This window comes from Gigantopelta aegis, chromosome 6 (genome assembly GCF_016097555.1).
Source record: "Gigantopelta aegis isolate Gae_Host chromosome 6, Gae_host_genome, whole genome shotgun sequence".
NCBI lineage: Eukaryota > Metazoa > Mollusca > Gastropoda > Neomphalida > Peltospiridae > Gigantopelta > Gigantopelta aegis.
The window spans coordinates 21,530,587-21,555,118 of NC_054704.1; the positions used below are offsets into that span (position 1 = coordinate 21,530,587).

General features: G+C 35.5%; 2 protein-coding genes across 2 annotated transcripts in view; both read left to right on the top strand.

The window, feature by feature from the left end:
* Positions 1–676: 676 nt before the first annotated feature.
* Positions 677–5,530, top strand: LOC121376175 (synaptonemal complex central element protein 2-like). The gene is made up of 4 exons (XM_041503986.1): positions 677–776; positions 2,732–2,873; positions 4,008–4,209; positions 5,043–5,530. Exons 2-4 carry the CDS (start codon positions 2,746–2,748, stop codon positions 5,229–5,231), a joined length of 519 nt encoding a protein of 172 aa, XP_041359920.1. The 5' UTR covers positions 677–776; positions 2,732–2,745; the 3' UTR covers positions 5,232–5,530.
* Positions 5,531–14,362: 8,832 nt separating this feature from the next.
* Positions 14,363–24,532, top strand: part of LOC121376032 — a 36,019-nt gene continuing 25,849 nt past the window's right edge. The window contains exons 1-10 of the mRNA XM_041503796.1: positions 14,363–14,420; positions 16,342–16,362; positions 17,713–17,858; positions 18,783–18,922; positions 19,882–20,053; positions 20,664–20,834; positions 21,455–21,600; positions 22,028–22,229; positions 23,444–23,625; positions 24,080–24,245. Of these exons, the coding sequence (XP_041359730.1) occupies positions 14,378–14,420; positions 16,342–16,362; positions 17,713–17,858; positions 18,783–18,922; positions 19,882–20,053; positions 20,664–20,834; positions 21,455–21,600; positions 22,028–22,229; positions 23,444–23,625; positions 24,080–24,245 (1,389 nt within the window). The 5' untranslated portion in view covers positions 14,363–14,377. The remainder of the gene's footprint in view (positions 14,421–16,341; positions 16,363–17,712; positions 17,859–18,782; positions 18,923–19,881; positions 20,054–20,663; positions 20,835–21,454; positions 21,601–22,027; positions 22,230–23,443; positions 23,626–24,079; positions 24,246–24,532) is intronic.

Consider the following 24,532-nt stretch of genomic DNA (forward strand, 5'->3'; position numbering starts at 1 on the left):
TAACAATTAATACATGCATATTAGTCAAACCTGTAAGTGCCAAAAGGAAGTCTGAAGATAACGAAAGCTCAGGAAAAGGAAAAGGCAACTGCAAGTCGTAAGTATATAACGTGTTGTGTCACTGTCTACACTCAGCGCTGCACGGACCTGACTCACGACCACGTGACACCAAATACACATAACCATTGGATAGTATCAACCAATGGCTCGTCCCTAGCCAGTATGGCGAGAAACAACCATAAAAGGCTTTGTCTAATGCACCAATACGATATTCTCAATGCAGATTGAGAATATCCTATAATAAAATAAATTGAATCCTAAAATAAATATTAATAGTAATAGATAAAATATGTTATTTATATACAAACGGCCAAATATTTAGTCCCCGTTACATATACTTTTGACGATCTCCGTTCATAGCGGATGCACACGAGTTTTTAAAAAGTGCATTTGAGCTTGTATTTTATATTTGTACATGAATTTATAATATGGTAACCAGAGACTGTAACTTTAATAGACAGAAGGCCACAAGGGAGATTAGCGCACTACTATTCTACTATTTGTGTAACCTTCTTTTAATAAAGATTATTATTATTATTATTATTACCTTCTAAAAAATAAGTTTGGCTTTTAACTGTATTACATTGAACGTCAAAAAAGCGCGTCAAGGCCAGTAACTCTAATTAATTTGATTTATTTCAAAGCAGACGAAACGCATTTTCATCATTGACCATAATGATGATGTAAAAATATACTGTGCAGTGAAAATTACTCAAGTGGGTAGTATTTAAGTTATAATTTGTTATGACTGAAGTCTGTTGTATACATATTTTAACTTAATTTTTGTATGTAATTTTCAGGATTTCTTTTGTTTTGTATTGCAGAGAATAAAAATTCAAAACTAAAATTTACCGTAACCATCGACGTCCCAAACTGCGTTCACCTAACGACGAAAACACGAATACGATATTTACGGAAATATTGTTTTACATTTTTCAGCTACGAAAACAATAATGTGGATTAACACAAATCCATTCTAGTGAACAAAAGTGAAACACCCTCCGGTAAACAGGAAAGAGTGTGACGTTTCTAACTGCGTTCAGGCGCATGCGTTTGCAAAAAGTATCGTAACACGAATGTGCGGTTTGTCATTTTCCATTTTTAAGGCCACTACATGAAAAAATATATGTTTCTTAACTATATGCACAGTTGACGAACACTTATTGTCTGAACCAAATTGTTAACAACTACGAAAAATTACTCTCCTACCTTTAATTGCTGTTAGATTTCCTCCAAAGTTTGTCCAGACACAAATCTTGAATAAACCATTACAATGATACAGATTCCACATACCAGATGATAACCATGTCACCTATATCGACTTCCCTGAGAGCGCATAGGGAAAAAAGCATGTAATTTTGTATCAGCTGCCATTTTGACTTTTTATGGGATATTCTTCAAGAGGGGTGAAAGGATAGGACTTAATCTAACAACATCATAACATGTTATGATATAAAAGCAAACGTGATGACGTCATATTATTAAATTTGGTTCGGACAATAGTTAAATATTTTTTTAAACGGATAAATTCAATTTGTCAAGCGTTCTGGTCCGGTCTGCGTTTTATCAACACACATTGCTAAAACTTGATGTCAATACTGATAGGCATTACGTTTATACCAGTGAATAGTTTGTAAAATATAAAAAAATTTAATGAATTGATTCATAATTAACACAATTTATACACTCAAAATTATTTACAATTATTATGAATGGATTATGAATATTATTCACTACAATAGAAGCACAAAAATGTAGCATACCTTTTGCAGATCGAATGTAATAATTGAAAACAAATTCTAGCAACAGGGGTCTTAAAAATCGTAAAAATTAAATGCTTTGACCTTGTTGATCTGGCACATGTGAGGTCATGTGACACGCACTGAATGTTAATTCATCTTTCTCCATTTTAAGTCTATTTCTACGAGCCATGTGGACCCCATATCCGTAATTTTAAGGAATAAACAAAAACGACTTAGTAAAATTAATGGTTTTAGGGCTTTGTAAAGTTTTGTACTTGTCTGAACTTTATTGTTAATGAAAATGTTCCGGAAATGTGAGGAAAAACCTCATAAACGACATGCCGATGACAACAAATCGGATGTTGATTGCGCGAACCGTGCATGAGAAAACAAAGTGAACGGAATTTGAAGCATAATGCAGTTAGGGACTTTGACGATAAATAAGGCGTTATTAAAACGCACCACCAACAACCCTACAAAAAACCCCACCCCAACAACAAGAACAACAATGAGAAAAACAAAAGAAAGAAAATACCCACACAAACAAACAAAGCAAGCAAATAAACAAACCAATGACATTCTACACACACACACACACACACACACACACACACACACACACATCCACCACCACAACCAATAAAAAAGAAAGTTAAATACAAACAAATAGAGAAAACAAAAACCTCAAAAACCTTCAACAACCACCACCCCACCCCCTAAAAACAAAGGAAAAAAAAAAAAAAAAAGGAAAAAAAAAAGCAACAATAAACAAAATGACTATTTTCATATTATTTTTTGTATGAAGTAGATTTACCTCTCTTGCCTTAGTTTTAAATTAGCTACAGGGTGTAATGTAATATTTATTTATTTTTTAGAAAATGATTTTCTAATTGTTAGTGGATATATAATGTATATATTCCTTGTTTTAGATAACCTAGATGAAATGAATACTGATGGAGATTTGCATGGTACAAAATGCTCACCATTTATAGAGCACAACACAGATGGTAAAGAATGTGACACTACATACATGTCAAGTACAGATAATTTTGAAGCAAAGGGTGCTGGAGGGTGTGTAATTCAAGATGTTTTCTATTGCTTTTCTTGTCAGTCTTATGATGAGTTTAATTTTTAACCATCCTACTGAGGGAGCAGAAAGTTGCTTGGTGGTGATTAAGGTGCTTACAAGAGGTGCAAGCGGTTGAAATATATTGATCATCCTCGATCGACTTGTTTTCCCCCTCTGCCCAAACCAGTCCTCCACAAGTGATACATCAACGGCTGTGGTATGTACTGTCCTGTCTATGGAAAAGTTTACATAAAAGACCTTGCTGACCTTCGGTATGTGTAGCCCAGTGCTAATTATTGCTGCTGATTTTCATATTGATAATTGAACCTCGCAGATTGACTATTAATTGATTATGATCATTTTCTGCTCATATACTGGCCTGGGCGGGATGTTTAGGATCGATCCCCGTCGGTGTCCCCATTGGGCTATTTCTTGTTCCAGCCAGTGCACCACAATTGGTGTATCAAAAGCCGTGGTATATGTTATCCTGTCTGTGGCATGATGCATATAAAAGATCCCTTGCTGCTAATCGAAAAGAGTAGCACATCAAGTGGCTACAGCGGGTTTCCTCTATATCTGTGTGGTCCATAACCATATGTCTGACGCCATATAACCGTAAATAAAATGTGTTGAGTGCGTCATTAAATAAAATATTTCCTTCCTTCCTTCCTCATACTGGCCATAAGTACAGTTTTAATCATTAGAGAACCCAGAGGGTCATTAAACAAATATTCCTTTTATTTCTTTTGTTTTACCCATTGACGGTTATTAGATCTATACCTTTTATTTCATCCATTGACGGTTATTAGATCTATACCTTTTATTTCATCCATTGACGGTTATTAGATCTATACCTTTTATTTCATCCAAGTTAATCTATTCATTGGTCTACATTGTATTTTGTTGATCATGTAGGCCTGCATATGAATTTCCTAAGACTAAAGAATTGAGCATTTTTCAGGGCAAATACTGAGGGTGTTTTTACATTTTTAAAGACATTTTATTAATTTTATTTAGTTTTTCTTATACATATACAATATATTTTTTGCATTTACTGACATTTTAATAGTTTTGTTCAGAATGCAGATATTTATGTCAACAAATACATTGCACTGAAATATTAATTATATTTGCAGTGATACTGAATCAAATGTAGGTTCACAAACAAAGGATAGTTTATTAATAGCAGAGCAGTTATCAACACAAATGAACAAAGTAAATACCACAGAAAGGGAACAACTGAATGCAGCTGCTCAACAGATTATTGAGGATCTTAATTCTAAACGAAGGCAGGATAACCAACTTCTTGCAGATTTCAGGAAAGGTTTAGAAACAGAGGTAAAACAAGTGACATTTTCTCGAATATTTGATCATTTCTTATTAAAGTAATGTTTGACAATTTTAAAAGCCAGGCAAGATCTTAGGATGGTTTGTGGGCATATTCACTCATGAATGTTTTTAAAAAAAATTGCAATTGTTCTTAAATTCATCCCGGGTTATTTTGAATCAGCTGTGCTATTCTTTTAGGTGATTTTTATTTTTAAGTTGTAAAACTAGGATGTTTATTGACAAAATATTAGTGTTTAGGGAGATTTGGGGGAGGAGGAGGGATGGGGTGTGTGGTCAAGAGGGCTAAATTTGTTGAAATTAACTTTTTGCCGGGCACAGTTGGGGCCGAGTTTATTTATATTATAATTCATAAGATGAACCTAAATAAATTTAAAAAAAAAATCAGTTTCTGCACTGTACCAGGGCACTGGTAAATATGTACCACATAATATTTCTGAGCATTATATGATGCTAAGTATGATGTACTGTAAATCAGGGAAAAAAGAAGTGTGTGTAAACAAGAGTGCATCCATCATACCCAATTTCAAATAGTGAAATTTATATGCATGCATTAGTTTCATTGCAGATACCAACCATGAACAGTTATTTGCAAAATTAACATGTCGCATGCATGCTGTAAGGTGCATATTCATTAGAAAACCCCCCATATTGCAATATTAATCCAATTTACAGTAGCACCTTTTTAATTCTATTTTTTTTTTAATTGACTGTAAAAAGTTTTTTTTTTTTTATGTGATAGATGTATAATTTTGAAAGATATAATTGTTAATATTATGTAGTTTCACTGAATTTATTAAAAGTTTTTTTTTAATGTATTGCAGGTGAATAGAATGTGTAATGGAGTTGAACAACAAATGTTTCGTTTATATGACAAGAAGAGTAGCCAGATACAAGCCAAAATTCAGGAATTGTTTGCACGCCTAGACAGGATTTGTAAACTAGAAACTGAGCTTCAGGAATTTAAGCAGGCTCTTCAAGGACTATACCGGGACATGAATATCTCTCAATAAAATGTTTTAGTGGAGTTTCTGCAGTGTACGTTTGTTGGCTTTCACTCCGGTTTTCACTTTTGTTTTCTTTGTTTTGAATATGATGTATACATTTTAGTAAAAATTCACCATTTGTTACTGGTGGTTTTAGTGTTGTTAGAATATTCGTACTGTTGTCATATTTTGTCCACAATATGTAGTCTGTAGTTTTTGTCTGGATGTAATAATTTCACTTTTCAAATGTTATAAAATATCATATTTATGCAAATTATAATTTGATTGATCATCCTTAATAAAAATAGGGATTTGTTGTAACCTGATCCAAAGTTTTATTAGTCAGCAAGTTAATTAGTATTTTTAGAATTTTCTATTTTTAAGTTTTATAGTCATTGGGTTTTTTTCTTTCTTGTAATATACAGTGAAACTCCTCGAAACCGGACACCCTTGGGGCCAAGTAAAAAGTTCAGTTTTAAAAGGTATCCGGTTTAGGGAGGTTCTCTTCTGCACAGATATTTTAAAAGGGACCATGAAAAACGTCCGGTTTTGAGGGAATTCCAGTTTATAGAGGGTCCGGTTTTCGGGAGGTTTCACTGTATATTACAAGAAAGAAAAAAACCCAATGGCTATAAAACTTAAAAGAAACAGATGTCCAAGCACTTGGTAAAAATCAGTTTGGTTATTACTGTGGTAGGCAAAACATTTTAATGTCAGCCTTACCCAGAATGAAATAGTAGTATTGTATGTTGTAGAAAATTGGACGATCAGAAGAGCAAGGGATTATGGAATGGCTTTTTTAAAAACATGTATTGTGTTATTGCTGAATGACTTGAAACCAGAAATTGCATGTATTTTGTACAAAAAATATCTCAATATGATACAGATGTGGTTTTACAACGTGCTTAAAGTAAGTGAAAAGTGGGGAATGGAAATGGAAAGTAAACGAGAATAGATATGGCTCAGGACCTATTTACAATATTGGTACTTCCAGTTTAAGAACTCATTGTAATGGTTAAAGTTTGTTTTGTTTAATGACACTCCTAGAGCACATTGATTAATAATCAATCATCGGCTATTGGATGTCAAACATTTGGTAACTGACAGTCTTAGAGAGGAAACCCACTACATTTTTCTTTTATATACACCACCCTACGGACAGGATAGCACATACTACGGCCTTTGACCAGTTGTGCATTGGTTGGAACGAGAAAACCCCCAATCAGTTTAATGGATCCACCGAAGTGGTTCGATCCTGCGACGCAAGTTCCCCGGCCCCTTCATTGTAATGGAGAATATCTGTTGTGGATTTGTGTAACCAGATATATGTATTTTACAATCTTATTAAAACATCTATTGCTTCTTGCTAGCAGTTAAAAACAAAATGCTATAACCACATGACTTTTAGAAATCACCCATACTTCCCTCGCCTTTACTAGTTATTTTTAACAACAGTAATAAAAAACAAAAAACGTTTTTGATAGTGAAAATTAAAAAAAGAATATATATACTTATATCCATCAAACCACCATTTGAATGATTGATTGGGATACAGCAAATCCATTTCGTTTCTTAAAGATGGCTTCATTGTTTAAAAAAAAATAAAAAAAATAAAAATCGCAAATGTAGTTAGAAGCATAATAATTATTATTATTTTTTTTTTCTTAAAAAATTTATAAAGTATAATTTTTTTATTACTTACTGTACTCGGTTATTAAAAATAATAATCTGTATTTCCAGTATGACAAAATATTGAAATTAGTAGCTACTAGTGGTAGTACCTTTGTTTTAATCACCGAAATGTTTTTAAGTATTCAATAAAAGTTGTTAATTACCAGACTTGTCTAGCTGTTGTACGTGCATCACTACCATGATTCGAGAAGCAAATCGGCCAGGATACTCTGACACGGTCGTGAGAATGTTATAGTCGATCGTACAAATACGTCATATTTTACCAAGGGTCAATGGAAAAACACACCTATGTGTTTTAATGTTTATTGGTGATTTAAGTTGAATTTTTGGATGAATCACCGATGTCTGTTTGCTTTTAATATAGCTGGTTTTCGTGTGTGTGTGTGTGTGTGTGGTAACGAATGCCTACCTGGAGCAAATCATAATTTAATGACTCTTCTAAAAATAAAACAAATCCCAACTACACTCAACCTTAATTGTAAACTTGTCTGTTATGCATAATATTTTTAGGTTTTAAATGTAACTAACTTTATGTGGCAACCCTACCTATATTATGATTCCGTATTTCAAATTCTAAATGAATAAAATAAAAGATCAGATATCACGTAATATTTACCAACATTAATTAAAAAGTATGTACAACTGATTTTTAGGAAGGTATTTAAACGTATAGATTATTTCACAACATATCGCCTATTTACACGATTTTTATATTTGCATAGTTCTATTATTTATAGATACATTAAAAAATCAGTTGATTAAATCGAGCTTAATTAGAAAAAAAAGACGAATATTTACTCACTTGCTTGTAATCCCGTGACAAATAGGCACCATTTTTAAATATGATCATCCCCTTGCAAATTTATTTGTGATATTTCTTCTGTCGTATAATAATCCTTTACCATGGCTAGAAGACGATGAAACGACAGTGAGCTGTTGGCTACACGAGCATTTATTAATTAATTTATATATCGTTTTGTTATCAAAATTAAATGATTAAGTATTTTTTGTCCTCTTTGTATACCAAATATTATCTTTCTATCGTCAAAAATCCATGATTCCAAATTTCGCCACAAAAAGATCCGATCTAAATTCTAAAAAATTGGGGAACTAATTAAAAACACAAAGATTAGCACTTGTAGACTTCCATTTCAAAATTATTTTAAATAACATTTTTTTATCGTCAAAAATCCATGATTCCAAATTTCGCCACAAAAAGGTCAGATCTGAATTCTAAAAAAATGGGGAACTAATTAAAAACGCTAAAATTATCACTTGTAGACTTCCATTTAAAAATTATTTTAAACAAAATTACAAATCATATATTGAATAATATGTGCCACAATTATTTTACAACCAATATCTTTCGAAACACAATTTTTTTTTTTTTTACGGTTACAGGAGTTGGTCCTATGAAGATAAAACAAGTAGCAAGCAAGTTTGCTTTTGTTCAACGACACCACTAGAGCACATTGATTTATTAATCATCGGCTATTAGATGTCAAACATTTGATAATTTTAGGAAACCCGCTATACTTGATTTTCCATTTGTAGCAAGATATATTTTCTATGCATCATCCCACAGACAGGATAACGCATACCACGGCCTTTGATATACCAATCGTGGTGCACTGGCTGGAACGAAAATAGCCTAATGGGTCAACCGACGGAGATCGATCCCAAACCGACAGCGCATCAGGCGAGCAAGCAATAACGACAGGTGATATACATATAATGTGTAACATAGTATGAGGAAATGAAGTAGATGGCAAGGTTAACGTTTGTTTTGTTTAGCTAATATAATTGATGTTAATCATTTGGTAATTTTGACCTTCAGGTTTCTGGAGCAGCCAGGGATCTTTTATATGCACTTTCCCACAGATAGGACAACACATACCGCGGTATTTGAATACCAGTCTCGAGGCACTGGCTGGGATGAACAATTAAAAGAGTGAATGCTACTTTAACATTATTCCATAATTTTAAAAGTTATTGTATAACGAGATCAGCTTTGGGTTGCTACACCTCTACTAGGCCATCTCCAGTATATGAAGTATGTTTTAACATTTTCTAAATTCAAAGTATATAACCTCTTGGATATACAGTGCAATTTTCTATGCACAATTGTTATCTAGCAATGGAAATCTCACATGTTGAGAGCTATTAGATTTTGGCAGTACCGGATAAATACTTGATACAAAAACAACAATGCCAAGCGAAACAATGCTATGGGAAAATTTAAGAGAAAATGCATTGGCGTATCCAGAATTTAACCATGGAGGTGCCACCCATATGGGGGTGTGCGTGGGGGTACTGTCTTTTATGGCAAATATAAAAGGTGGGGGAGGGAGTGGGCTATGCCCCCTGGCTACGCCAGTGATCAGACCCATTATAATGAATATATAAATTTATTATTTAAAATTTATATAAAACTATAAGAATCAAGATGTTCAACAGATACATGTAGTCAAGATACTTGATGCAAAAATGTCAAGGACTACCAAGTGAAAGTTTAAGAGAAAATATGTTAAAATCCGACGCATTAATATACTTGTGATATTTATATTTTGCATAGCTCTTTCTACTGTTTTTAAATTTTATATTGATGTTGATCATCAATTAATGCATTATTTTACCATTGTTTGACACCCAATAGCCTATGTATTTTTAAACATTAATTAATTAATTAATTCATTCGTTCGTTAATTCATTAATTCATCCATCCGTCAATGAATGAATGAATGAATGAATTAATTATAATGAATATATAAAATATATGGAAATCACAAAATGAAAACAGATACAGTCACAGTTACTGGAACAGCCACCATCATTCAATGATTGCAAACAACCAGATCAAATTGAAATATCTAATTGTGGTTTAAAATGCTATGAAGATGTAAAAAATACGATTTCAAAAACAAGAAATCATTCAACATCTACTCCCTACATTTGGGCCCTACTTCGAGATAGACATGGATCCCTTATGGAACAGCCTTCATCTTTTTATGAATATACATGTACATGTATATGCAAATATAAATCCTGTGTTATGTTTATGTTTTAATATTCCTTACAGCCAGTGCACCACGAATGGTATATTAAAGTCCGTGGCATCCTGTCTGTGGGATGGTGCATATAAATGATCCCTTGCTACTAATGGAAAAATGTAGCGGGTTTCCAAGACTATATGTCAAAATTACCAAATGTTTGACATGCAATAGCCGATGATTAATAAACCAATTTTCTCTAGTGGTGTCATTAAACAAAACAAACTTTTAATAATATTTCTTAAGTAATGGGGATCGGGAGGAGGTGGGGGTTGGTGGTGGTGAAGCTCTAACTTCACATCATGCAGAATGTTACTGTCCGGCTGTGTCCGGCTTAATCCGTTACTGAATCAAGGAAGGAAAGAAATGGTTTATTTAACAACACACTCAACACATTTTATTTACTGTCATATGGTTAAGGACCACACAGATATTGAGGGAGGAAACACGCTGTCGCCAGTTCATAAGCTACTCTTTTTGATTAGCAGTAAGATATCTTTTATACGCACCATCCCATAGACATGATAGCACATACCACGGCCTTTGATGTACCAGTCGTGGTGCACTGGCTGGTGCGAGAAATAGCACAATAGGCCCACTGACGGAAATCGATCCCAAACCGACCGTGCATCAAGCGAGCGCTTCACCACTGGGCTACGCTTCTGAATCACTGCGGATAACAACAGAAATTATTCTGACAGCACCTTTGCCGTTGATAGCGAATTCCCTAGTGTAATTAACTTTAAATAAAACCATATCAAAGGGGTGGGGTGACCAAATGCACTGGATGTTGTGTCATGGCGACTTCTACTTGCATTATGTTGTGAAAACTAAAACGGCTACTTGTCATAACTGAACTACGTGATCATCTCTGTTGAACGTAATGTTGTCACACAATCTGCATAAACCTCTCTGGTGTATTTGCAGTCACTGTGGGATTGTACTGGTATTCATTTCTAGAAATATTAACACTGATATGTCACGAGTACATGGTGAGTGGATGGATAGATGGATGGCTGACTGACCGACTGACTGAATAGATGTATGGATAGATGAATAAATGTGTTTATGCACGTATGCATTCATATATGAATGTGTGGAAGGATGGCTGGATAAGTTGATGAATGTGTCGTTGAATAAATAAATCAATGATCCAGTTAAATAATGTGTTTCAAGACATTTTAAAGCAAATGTTACAGGGTAAAATACAAAAATACAGGACTGCATCCCACTACAACCAATAGCGGTCAGTCTGGGATCGATCTCCGTCTGTGGGTCCATTGGGAAATTTCTCGTTCCAGCAAGTGCACCACGACTGGGATATCAAAGGCTGTGGTATGTGCTACCCTTTCTGTGGGATGAGAGAGAGAGAAATGTTTTATTTAACGACGCACTCAACACAATTTATTTACGGTTATATGGCGTCAGACATATGGTTAAGGACCACACAGATTTTAAGAGGAAACCCGCTGTCGCCACTGCATGGGCTACTCTTCCGATTAGCAGCAAGGGATCTTTTATTTGCGCTTCCCACAGGCAGGATAGCACAAACCATGGCCTTTGTTGAACCAGTTATGGATCACTGGTCGGTGCAAGTGGTTTACACCTACCCATTGAGCCTTGCGGAGCACTCACTCAGGGTTTAGAGTCGGTATCTGGATTAAAAATCCCATGCCTCGACTGGGATCCGAACCCAGTACCTACCAGCCTGTAGACCGATGGCCTGCCACGACGCCACCGAGGCCGGTATTCTGTGGGATGATGCAAATAAAAGATCCCTTGCTACTAATGGAAGAATGTAGCGTCTTTAAGACTGTCCAAATTACCAAATATTTGACATCCAATAGCTGATGATAAATAAATCAATGTACAATGTAGTGGTGTCGTTAAACAAAACAAACTTTAACTTTTGCAATCTCCTATACCAAATCTTTTTATTATTTTATTCAGAAACGAATACCGTAAACAACTCACTAAGCCAACTTCTAGTACACTCTCAATATTCACATTACATCATAGGCCTGTTTGAGAGGTTGATGTATGCATCCATGTTTTAATTTTTGTTTTGAATGCAAAAGATTTCCAATATGGTTACAACATGTATTACTATATATGATCTATTATTATCAGGCGATGCTATGTAAGCGCCTTCCCACAAACAAACTAGTTTATCTGGTATGATGTGGATACCTTTTAGCGTACTTCCATATATATATATATATATATATATATATATATATATATATATATATATATATATATATATATATAAGCCTGTAATGGATACAACATCTGAACTCGCCAGAGAGTTATACAAACGACATGGTAGGAGACGTTAATACCATGACGTTAATACAAAAAAAAAACCAAACCCCAACATCCCCCCCCCCCGCAAACACCCACCAACAATAAAAATAAATAGATACAAAAACAAAAAAAAAAACAACAACAAAACAATTTCAAAACAAAAAACAACAAAACCCCCCAAAACAAAACTAAAACAAAAATGTCGGCTGATTACGGATTCGCAGGTATTTCACTTCGAATATATGGAACAGAGTAATATGTTATAAGTAATGTACCTTTACATTTATGCACCAGAAGTGTTCGTTACACACAGCGCCACAAATAGTTAAATAAAACTGTGTAATCTATGTAGGCTGTAGCGACGACTTAGTCTTATATTAAAACCCCAATGAAATTTTATAAGCACGTCAGAATAATTATTTTTACATAAATATTGTTTTGCCAACTAAATACAGTTATAGTTCGTTTTGGTACACACAAACATGTCGAACACGCAAAAGAATCTATAACTCGTCATTACGTAAAAAGGAGGGGATGGGGGTGTACGTCAGTGATATAGTATTCGTCTGGTCATCGACATACGGGGCGGGACATAGCTCAGTGGTACAGCACTCGCCTGATGCACCGTGCACGATCGATCTAGGATCGATTCCCGTCGGTGGGTCCATTGGGCTATTTCTCTTTCCAGGCTGTGCTCCACAACTGGTGCAACAAAGGCCGTGGTATGTACTATCCTGTCTGTGGGATGGTGCATATAAAAGATCCCTTGCTGCTAATCGAAAAGAGTAGCCCATGAAGTGGCGACAGCGGGTTTCTTCTCTCAATATATGTGTGGTCCTTAACCATATGTCCGACGCCATATAACCGTAAATAAAATGTGTTGAGTGGCGTCGTTAAATAAAACATATCCTTTCTTCCTTCCTTCCTTCCTTCCATCGACAGCCACCCGTTTATTTTCACGTCCCAATCAGTGGCCACAACTAATATATCAAACACCATAGTTTATAGGAAATTGCATATAAATGATCCCTAGCTGCTTTATTGGTTGGAGTAACCTATACGGGTGCGGTAAATGCCCTCCTTCCCTGTCCCCGTTCCTTTACACCGACAAGAAGTTGCAAGTGGTCATCCCAGAATATAACTGAAAGTAAACGAATAAAACCGAATTAATAGTTATTTATTTACTCAATTCAGTATGAATGTTTTGAGATAGCTGTTCAGGACGGGACGTAGTCCAATGCTCGCTTCCTGTGGGGGTCGGTCTAGGATCGATCCCCGTCGGTGGGCTCATTGGGCTATTTCTTGCACCACTACTAGTACATCAGTGACCGTTGTATGTGGGATGATGCATATAATATACCCTTGCTACACTCATGGAAAAATGTAACAGGTTCAAAATTACTAAATGTTTGACATTCAATAGCCGATGATTAATAAATCGATGTGCTGTCATTAAACAAAACAGCTGTTTGAGATAGCTGTTCAGCTTTAATAGTGGTAGTATGGATATAACACCACACACACGCGAACACTGCTATTTTTCATATATTAAAGTTTTTGTTGCAAGACGATTGGATTGTCGTGAGAAATGCTTTCAAAATACAATTAAGATTAGATACATAATTCAGCATTCTAAACATATCAAATTGTTAACAATATATGAAATGTGAATGATGGCAAAATATTACAAGTGTTCCTTGTTTATTATTTATTGTTCCTTCGTCATCAGTCTGAACGTATTATCATATTTCTAGTTTCTTTCATAAAGACGTCAATAGGTTTTTAAAAAAAAATCGTATATGCTGACTGATTAACAAATTAACGGAAACTGCTACCTATTTTTGAATGATTTGGGTTTTTTTAACTCACATTTACTGAAATACTAATTCACATAACACTGCACTTATTGGCAGATATCAACTCATAACTGTCAATTTGAGTACACTGGATGCACTACTATGCACCGATTAATTATGGTTGTTGTTATAAACAAGCACAAGTTAAAAAAAAAGCTTACGCAGAGGATTTTTTATAAAAAATTTCCACTTGGTTTCTGCACGTCCCGACGAAGATAAAAGGCGCCGTATCCCACTTCTCGACAGCATTGCCTGCGTCAGTTGCATCATGCTGCGATTGACACTGCTTGCGATAATCCTCGGCGTTGCCGGTAAGTTCTTCGTAGATTTTACTAACCGCAGCTTAGGCAAGTCTGAATTTCGAAGGAATTTTAATTTTAATTTTAATTGGTATTATGATTATGATTATCCTTATTGTTATTATATATAATATATGATCAATTTATAACGACTATATACCGATTTAATAATTCAACCACATACTTTTTATAATGATTTTGTAGTTAATGAAGCAGCATGCCTGTTAATTTAAACTTTAATGTAAATTATAATAAACTAAAAATTAAAGTTATATACCATATAAAGGTTAAAAGATACGTAAAACATTATAAACTTTCAGTATTTATAAAGTTTAAAAATGAACATTACAATTTTACTATGATATATATTCATCTGTTATTTTGCATCTGTGGTACGATTTAATTCTAGTAAGCTATGTTAGGATTAAAGCGATGTATTATATTTATATTTTGCCAAAACCCCCCAAACAAACCCCAACACAAAAAACCCCAACAAAACAAAAAACACATAACACTTTAACAGAGTGTGTTTTTTTGTTTAGAGTATTCATAAATAATCATGCTTATGTATTTTGACAAACAGTTAAAATGTGTTCTCTGCATGTTTGTCATTTAGTTACATATGTACATGCATCATACCTAGGCCCTATATTTATCATGTTTGTCATTTAGTTACATATGTACATGCATCATACCTAGGCCCTATATTTATCATGTTCGTCATTTAGTTACATATGTACATGCATCATACCTAGGCCCTATATTTATCATGTTTGTCATTTAGTTACATATGCACATGCATCATACCTAGGCCCTATATTTATCATGTTTGTCATTTAGTTACATATGTACATGCATCATACCTAGGCCCTATATTTATCATGTTTGTCATTTAGTTACATATGTACATGCATCATACCTAGGTCCTATATTTATCATTTTTGTCGTTGTTTTAACAAATTTGAAATGAGAAAATTTGGAATTCCAAGTATAAAAAGAAAAACATCGAAATGCTTATTTTTAAAATTTAAAACTTGAAGGTACTTCATCCTCGAAATAATCTGAGCAACATTTCTGTAAAATACTTACAGTTCCTTGCTTAAAATCCATGTAGCATTATATGCACACCCATGTGCGCATTCTGACGTTCCTTTGTGGAAGCTATAGAAATGCTTTTGGTGCCTGTACTAGCGCACTCTATAAACTGGCAGTCCTACAAAGTTGGAACCATATATCGTTGTCAAGTTCAGTTCTTTTTTGTAGACAAAGCACGGCTCTGTCATCACTCCTTTTTAATCAGTCTTGTGCTGAAGTACGGCATTGAATATGCTGATGGAAGATTCGTAATCTTCCCGTCATTTACGACAACGCACTTTAAAACATTTTATATTGTTTTTGGTGTATAACTGGTGAGTAGATTAATACACATAATTGTGAATTTTCGGAAACAAATACCCGCCTTTTGAGAAGGAAATACCTTTAATAACGAGTAGGAGAGAATGTTTAGCGACACCGCCACACATTTAAACTACGACTGTTATGTCTAATATAATACATGACAGTCTAGAGAATGGGGTGAACAATTCTGCCCGCTGATCAAGAGAATGGGAAGAGAAAATTTCTCCCGCATCATAGGCTGCTCTTTCCAGTTAGCATATATAAAGTATATACAACGGTCAGTGATTTAAGATCTTCTTCATAACAAAAAGAAAATCATCAAAAAAAAAATCCAAAAATCCCAAAATCCAAACCAACAAAATATCAAACAACCCACAGCAAACAATACCCTCCTCCTAAACCACCAACTAGGTACGGTCCTGTTAATTGAAATGAATTATGAAGATACATTATTTCTTATATTTGTAATATTTATTCCAGTGACATCCATTTTTGGACTGAGCTACTAAACTAAGATTTAAAAATTATATTTCAGCTACGCGGCTTGTCGAGAAAAGTAAGTATACATTCTTCAAATATGTTAGTAAAACAACATCTTCAAATTTTATTGTCCACGAAAATATTTCTATATTTAAATCTGTTCAGAACTCCCTTATAAACAGCAAACTTTTAAGCGTTTTGAGATCAATTAATCATTCGTTTTTAAACTGTTTGCTGCTCTATACATTCTTGCTTTTTTCCTTTTCCTTTACTTTTCCTTCTTTCTGTCTATCCTTCTTCTTAGCCTAATGGAAATATTTTGTATTACTAAAGTTTCTGTCATCTTAATTTACAAAATATGTGTATTTGTTAAACAAAAAGGCACTTACGAGTGAGCTACATGGTCTAGTGGATAAGCTGCTGGACAATCAAGCTCATGACAGTGGTTCAAATCCCGTCAAAGCTGGCTCACACATTCATTCATCTTTCTCATCTATCACCCTCTGCCCACCATTCTCATTATCTTAATATAACAAACGTTCCAATTTCTCCCACGATTGCAATCTGTTTCAACCCTTTCTGTCAGTTTCCTCCAACTCTGTCTTCTGTGCTATCCACACCATCGCCCGCCTGTCTCAACTTCCTCCACGGGTGCAGTCTCTGTGTACTTCCCTGCACCCAGCTGGCATCCGCTAATAAAGCTGGTCTGACCCACGGCACTAACGACCGCCGGTAGTAGGGGAGCATAGTAGGTAGTTACAAGTGCCTCTTAACAATGCAAGAAGTAACTACTGAACACTCTCCGAAGTGGTCAGACTAAGCCCACAGCTAAAAGCTGATGGGGAATGACAGGTGTGTGGCACGGATAGCCACAGGAGACAAACATCTGTCGCGGTTGGAGAGGCAAGGACTGGGATGTGGAGGTGGACAGCGAAGGAAGTTGAAAGATAAGAGGAGTTGCCTGATCAGGATCAAATGAGATGGAATTCAAAGGAGTAAAAGGAAAAGGGGCAGTGTAATTAAACAAAAACAGGCACTGCAGTGAATAACGATTGCCACCATAGAATATGCTAGACTTTAGCATTTGTAAACATTATATTTCATCTTATGTCTGTGACCAAAAAATATCTTACTGAATGTTTGAATGGTCTGTCCAACATTTAATGTTATGTCTGTTGTTTTGATTTTAATTTCTTAATTCTTCTCTAATTTCACATTAAAAAAAATCTTACGTTTCTTTGGCGAACACAATGTGCTCCTATGCATTGTTTAATGTGTTCTGTCATCAACTTTAAAACGAGCAACCAGAATAGCATATTTCTAAGGCGTAAATGATTATTTACTGCCATATTACAACCGCTCAGATTATAATAAAATTTCCTATTAAATAATTAAGTGAATGTTTAATTTATATTTTGTTTCACAGCCTTCAAACCCCAGCGTGAATATATCTACCACTATGAAACACAGACTATCTCAGGAATGCCCGGATTGAGCAAGATTTACTCTGGTCTGAAGATAAAGGCAGTTGCACGAGTACAATTCCACACGGCTTCGATGGTCAGAATGATGGTGGGTAACTCAAGTATTAGTCAGCAGCATATTGAACAGTTACTTAACAACAGAAAGTTCATCGACTTTATTTACACTGTTTAAACAGTTTTCAAAAGAGGAGAACCAGGACTGATATAGAGCTAAGCTACAAATCGTTGCTTTACCTTGGCAGAGGGTCTTGGAGGAGTTGGAAAAGAAAGGAAAGAAATGTTTTATTTAACGGCGCACTCAACACATTTTAATTAAAGTTATATGGCGTTAAGGATCGCACAGATAATTGGATAGAAAATACGCTGCCGTCATTTTATTGGCTACTCTTTTCTATTAACACTAAGCAGCAAGGGATCGTTTACAAGTATCATATCACAAATAGGATAGTACATATCACGACCTTTGTTATACCAGATAAATAGTTTTGAAAAGGAAATAAATGTTAAACTTGCTAAGTAGGCCTACATGATTTTTGGAAAACAGATTTTATATCCTTCCTCCCCAACAGCCTATATGTTAATGCTTGTCAATGATAGAATATTTGATCGCCATTTTGTTGTGGTGTAACTTAGTAATTAGAAAATACGATGAGACTTTTCTCTCATATAATTAAAAATATTTAAAAAGCAGACTTTTGTATTTTGTTTCTAAAACTACCATTCTGATATTGTCTTATTGTAATAGTCCCCCAGATATTAATACGTTTAACCTTCCCGTTAACTCTCGTATTATAAGTATCAGAGCAGCAATTGTCACCAGAATGTAAATTCATTTATATCAGTTATTTTAATTAAATGTCCAACAGGTAGCATTTTGGATATCAGATATTAAAGATACAGTCACTGTATTCGCGTTTGCTCCAGCATCCTTATATAATATATCAAAACTTGTATGTAAAAATACATTAAACTGCATCCAGCAGTGACTCGCATTCCACTATTTCGTTTTCAGTTTGAGTCTGTCCAGGTATACAAAATCAATGAGGCAGTCATGGTCATGGATCCCACCAAACAGATCCTCCCTGACAGCATCCTCACCCCTGTGTACGACAAAGAACTCATCACACCGCTCACATGGCCAGTTACGTTTGAGTAAGTATCATCGCCGTTTTCACCGCTCACATGGCCATTTACGTTGGAGTAAGTATCACCGCCCTGATTTCACCGCTCACATGGCCATTTACGTTTGAGTATGTACCATCGCCCTGTTTTCACCGCTCACAGCCATTTACGTTTGAGTAAGTATCATCGCCCAGTTTTCACCGCGGACATAGCCATTTACGTTTGAGTAAGTATCATCGCCCTGTGTTCACCGCTCACATGGCCATTTACGTTTGAGTAAGTATCATCGCCGTGTTTTCACTGCTGACATGGCCCTTTACGTTTGAGTAAGTATCATCATCCTGTTTTCATCGCGCACACGACCATTTACATTTGAGCAAGTATCATCGCACTCTTTCAATCGCTGGCGTGGCCATTTACATTTGATTAAGTACCAATGTTTATGTATTTCCCACAGACAGGATCGCACGTACCTCTGCCAAACCACTCAGATAGGAATTTAGAGCTTTCGAGGTTTACATCTGATAATTTGACTCTCTCAGTAGTAACTAAAAAGAAAGTCCACAAAAGCCACCGTCTCGAATTGTTGAACAATGCTTTTTCCAATTCTGTTTTCAAAAGTGTATAATTCTGACTTCACAAGAAGCTCATTAATAGCAACTTGATTAAAAACATTTACAATATGTGTTTTCCTAGCATCATAGCACCATGCCGTCTTAGTGATAACAATTAAGATTATGAACTCATGACTTTACTAACAATGAGAATATCAGAATAAATTCCCTACATAAATAAAATGATCTAAAACATATCCCTCACAGTTTTTAATAAGGTTGTTTATTTTAAACGTTATTTCAAGCTCCAAGACCTTTCAATGAAGCAATGTATAATCTATAATAGGAGGTCTTTTAACTAGGAACTCACTGAAACTCCCATCTTTGTTCCGCGCAACATTCCCGAAACTATTAATAATTGATTATTGAATTTAGGTATGTTCGTGGACACGTGACCAACATCAAAACTCTGACGGATGATCCTCATTGGTCCGTGAACATCAAGAGAGGTTTGATCAGCATCTTCGTGGTGAACACGAAACAGAAAATGGCCACCCAACCCAAGATACACAGTCCTTTCGGAGCCACACTCTTTAGAGCTTTTGAGGTAAAACACTCATAGTAACAGACATTATGATCGTCATAACCGCTGTGACGAAGGGAATGGTGATGATTATAATGACGAAAATGACGATGATAATGATGATGATGGTGATGATGATGTTGGTAATGATAATGGTAATAATGGCAATGATGATGTCCTGTCAAAATTCTAGTTTAACCAAACTTCATTATGTGTCAGGATATCTCATGATATTGTTCAACATGGTATCATCACCAACAACTATTGCGTTTATCTCAAAACATCGTTATTTCGAGCTTTCGAACAGAATAACTATACTTTACTGCATATGAACCACATTATTGTGTGCGACATACAAAAGACAAACAATTGAATAGAAGATATATGAGTAAAAGAAAGGTTTATCTGGGTTTTGTAAAACACAGATCATGTCAATTTATTATATTATTAGTATCTGAGGAAATAAGAGTTACAGCCATCCTAGGGGAATGGCGGTCCTTGCAGGGACGAGAACATGATGGTGAATCATGGAAGCAATCACGGCGTTGCCTAAAATATCCTTTCGACTCTGCCTTGTGCAGAGATAAGACTTTGATTACTGTATATGGTCTTGTTATTGAGCTTTGTATTGCAGACAACCTCTTCTGGTATGTGTGAGACAGAGTACATCGTGCACCCAGTCAAGGAGGTTCCTAACGCCATGAAGGTGATCAAGGTGCGAAACTTCCACAACTGTCACTCCAGACCAGTGTGGTTCAAGACGATGATCAACGCCTTCAAGTGCGCCGAGTGTGTGTCCGAGATGGTGAGTGAGAACGGCATCCAGTGCAGTGTTACAGCTATATTATACAAAAACTCAGGGTCGTCCTTAGCATAAAATAAGTAAAGCGGATGGCAGTGGAAAACAAAATATAATACAGAGTCATCTCCAATTACACAAAACGTGTACTTATAAACTTTTCATTTTCATTTCAAGTTATTTTCGTACATATATTTAATTAAGGTTCAAGCACGCTGTTCTGGGCACACACCTCAGTTATTTGGGTTGTCTGTCCAGAACAGAGGAATAGTTGTTAGTTATTAGTGGTTAACCTAAAAAGACCAATTAAAAAAAAAATGGTGGTGGGGATTTGTATTCTTTAACATTCTTTTGGTTAATCTAAACTAAAAATAAAACCTTTTTGAACGAATACCTAATCATCTGTGTAGAATACTGCAATCAATAAATCAGCATTCTTGCAAAAAAATAATGTTGTAACAATATAGGAATATTTGTATCAATACGGTAATGTTTATTGCAATAAATAATGTTTACATTAGTAAAACAATGTAGAAAAAAGAAAGAAAGAAAAGGATCAGAACGAAACTAAGGACAAACTGCTGATCACAAAAACGTGATCTCAGTGTTATTTATTTTCCCACCAGAACCAGCCAATCACGGAGTCCGCCCAGGTGACCTACTCGATGCTGGGCACCATGACCAAGTTCCTCATCACCAGTGCCATGGTTGAGAGTCAGTACAGCTTCATGCCGTACACCCCGGAGAAGGGCCGAGTTACAACATTCATCAAGTACGTAAAACTCGCAGGCGTTATACACCCCTTTAAAATACAACAATCCCCAAATCTGTAACCCCAGTTTGTGGGGGTGCAGATGCATTTTTGGAACGAATGAGCATGGAAGGCTCAAGGCACTAGGGGTTCCGGGAGAATGCCCCCAGGAAATATTGAAATCTAGAAGCTCTGAAATACCATTTTCTTTCAGCCATTTCAAGGAGGTTACATACTTAAAACGTCAATATCAATAACCAGTAAGTTTCAATTATTTTTACCAGCCCTGTATACGAGGTATACGTTTTGTTTTATATTTATGATAGCTGATCAGTGTATAATACGATTATAGCACCTCTGATGACGTGCATGTACATTAACTTGACTGCCAGGGAGATCAATCACTAAAGAGTTACGGTAATTAATATAATATTTATTTTTTAAAAAGCCAAACGATGCACCTGGTTGATGCGAAGGATATCCGACACACCGTGCCGATCGAGGACCTCCCACCCACGAAAGCGACAGTCCGGAGCATCGTGTCCTTCATCCCCGAGTACGTCCGTGATCCGACCATGCCGTTCGGCGACCAGATCAGCCCGGAGGTGAAACGACCAATGTTTGGAATGATTAACTACACCACAGAACACGTAAGCAGTTTGTGCTTTTTATCGCAGACGCATTAAGTGAAAACAGTCCGGGTGCCATCGGTGGGGCAGAGTATGCTCGCCATTCGCAAACACCTGATATCATCACTGTTTTCACGTAAGCAGTTTGTGCTTTTATCGCAGACGCATGAAGTGAAAACAGTCCGGGTGCCATGGGTGGGGCAAGATATGCTCAGCATTCGTGAACACCTGATATCACCACTGTTATGACAGTGATTCATGAGTGCACGTCACCACAGCTGCGCGTATTCTAATGAGCTCTATCCTGTGCTAGGTTTGATTTAGTAAAATAGTATGACAATGGCAGTCTTCTTTTTAGCGGTGCAAGAAAGATGGAATCTCCAGCAAAGGATCTCCACGGGAGTGGCTGTCCTCTTATATTGACGAGGTACTAGATAGAGATTCATGGAATCAAGCACTATTTTGCCAAATGCCCATTCGACTATGCACTGTGCAGAAATACGGCCCTGGCCATGTATTACGGTTTTGTCCGTCAGATTTATACTTCATAATTTGCCATTCATTTGTTTTCGTACTTCTTTTAGTGCTTTGTTGTCATTTTCTTTCTGTGTTATTGTGACAATCATGTAATTAAAGAAAATAAAAGTAAAATAATTCCATACCACCTTTATATTGTAGTTTGAACTACTCTTGACATCAATCTAATTGAAAAAACCCATCGTGTTTTATCTTGCAATATCCGGTGTCGTTCATTATAACAGAAACTATTACTTACATAATTCAGCATTATTAAATGTTGTAATTTTGAAATACATAATAGTATTCATTCTAATGCACAAGTTCAAGTGGTTTAACGTAAACAATCAGATCAAGCTGTTATAGCGCACGCTTGTCATGGGCGAGAGTTCTACTTTTGCCAGCTCTTTCATTGAGGACAAATATACAAATGGTAAAGGCCAAATATATGTTACATATTATATCTTTTTTTTTATATATACATGTACATGACATTTTATAAGATAATACATTTGCACTTTTATATGAAAATAAGTGGTAAAAGGCTAAGAAATGGATTTCCTAAATTTACAGATTTCAAAGACCGATTTTAAAGCACCACGTACTGGAATGCGTGGGAAAATACCATCTTCACTATCGACGATAATGAAGAACCACCAATTACCTCCAACATTTACCAACCTTCATTATGCATAAATGATTATTTCTACATCCAACAGGTTGGAACGTTGCTGAAAGTGGCTGCCCAGATTTTGACCAAAACTGTACCAGTAGAAGCCACCGAATACCCCATCGTCATCGTCAACATCCTGCGAAACGTTAATGCCTCGGTAATCCACGAGATTTGGACTAAATACGGCATTCCAACCACAACAGAAACACCCCTCGTGACCAACATGAGGTATGGTATAATCACAACTGTCTAAATATCCACTGAACTCCGTCTTGCGCAGGTTTCAATTTATCAAACCTGTGCAGAGATACGATTTTGAATGCATTAATGGTGTTTTGGTTCAGATAGTGTGTTTTGAAAATTCAACAATAAATGGAAAACACTTTCTATTACATTCGTCTTGTTATGGAAACCAAATACCCTAAAATGTCAACTAATAGGGAACATACATTGGCTAGGATAGCATATTTACGTAATGGATTATTATACATGTTAACAAACGAAAATCGAAAGCCTGAAATTCTGTATGCAATTTGTATGGAGTTGCCATGGTGTTGAAGTCCCCAGGCTTTATGGAAGGCCAAGTCCAGAATTTAAAAGTTTTATAAGCATGTGACCTGAATTAACCTGTTTTTAAAGCACGTTGATTAAAACTGTTGTTTCGGGGTTTTGTTTTCTTCAGGAAAGTCTTGTGGACCACTATGCCCATTGCCGGATCGTTCCCAGTCTGCCAGGAGATCCTCACAACCTGTGTCAAGGAACTGATTCCACTGACCACGTGCGCCAACTTCGTCAATGCCATGGCACTGACCGCCGAACCAAGCGTGCATCTCTTCAACACACTCATTGTAAGCGTTGGGTTTTTAATTAATGAAAATAAATAAAATTTAGACTTTTGTGATTTAAACATTATTTCTAAAACGATTAATATACATATTTGATAAAAGGAAAAGAAAGCAGAGGAGGATATAGCATAACGATAATAATTTTCATCAGAATTTATTTTATCACTCATTGTAAGCGTTGGTTTTTTAATTAATTATTATTATTTTTAAAATTTAAATTATTGTGATTTAAACATTATTTCTATTAAAATACATATCTGACAAAAAGAAAAGCATTTGGGCACATAGCA

What these genes read in the sequence shown, in the direction of transcription:
- LOC121376175 (XM_041503986.1), top strand. Translation starts at nt 2,746, where the DNA reads ATGAATACTGATGGAGATTTGCATGGTACAAAATGCTCACCATTTATA. An exon ending in GAAGCAAAGGGTGCTGGAGG is followed by an intron (nt 2,874 to 4,007) that starts GTGTGTAATTCA and finishes TTATATTTGCAG; the next exon opens with TGATACTGAATCAAATGTAG. An exon ending in GGAAAGGTTTAGAAACAGAG is followed by an intron (nt 4,210 to 5,042) that starts GTAAAACAAGTG and finishes AATGTATTGCAG; the next exon opens with GTGAATAGAATGTGTAATGG.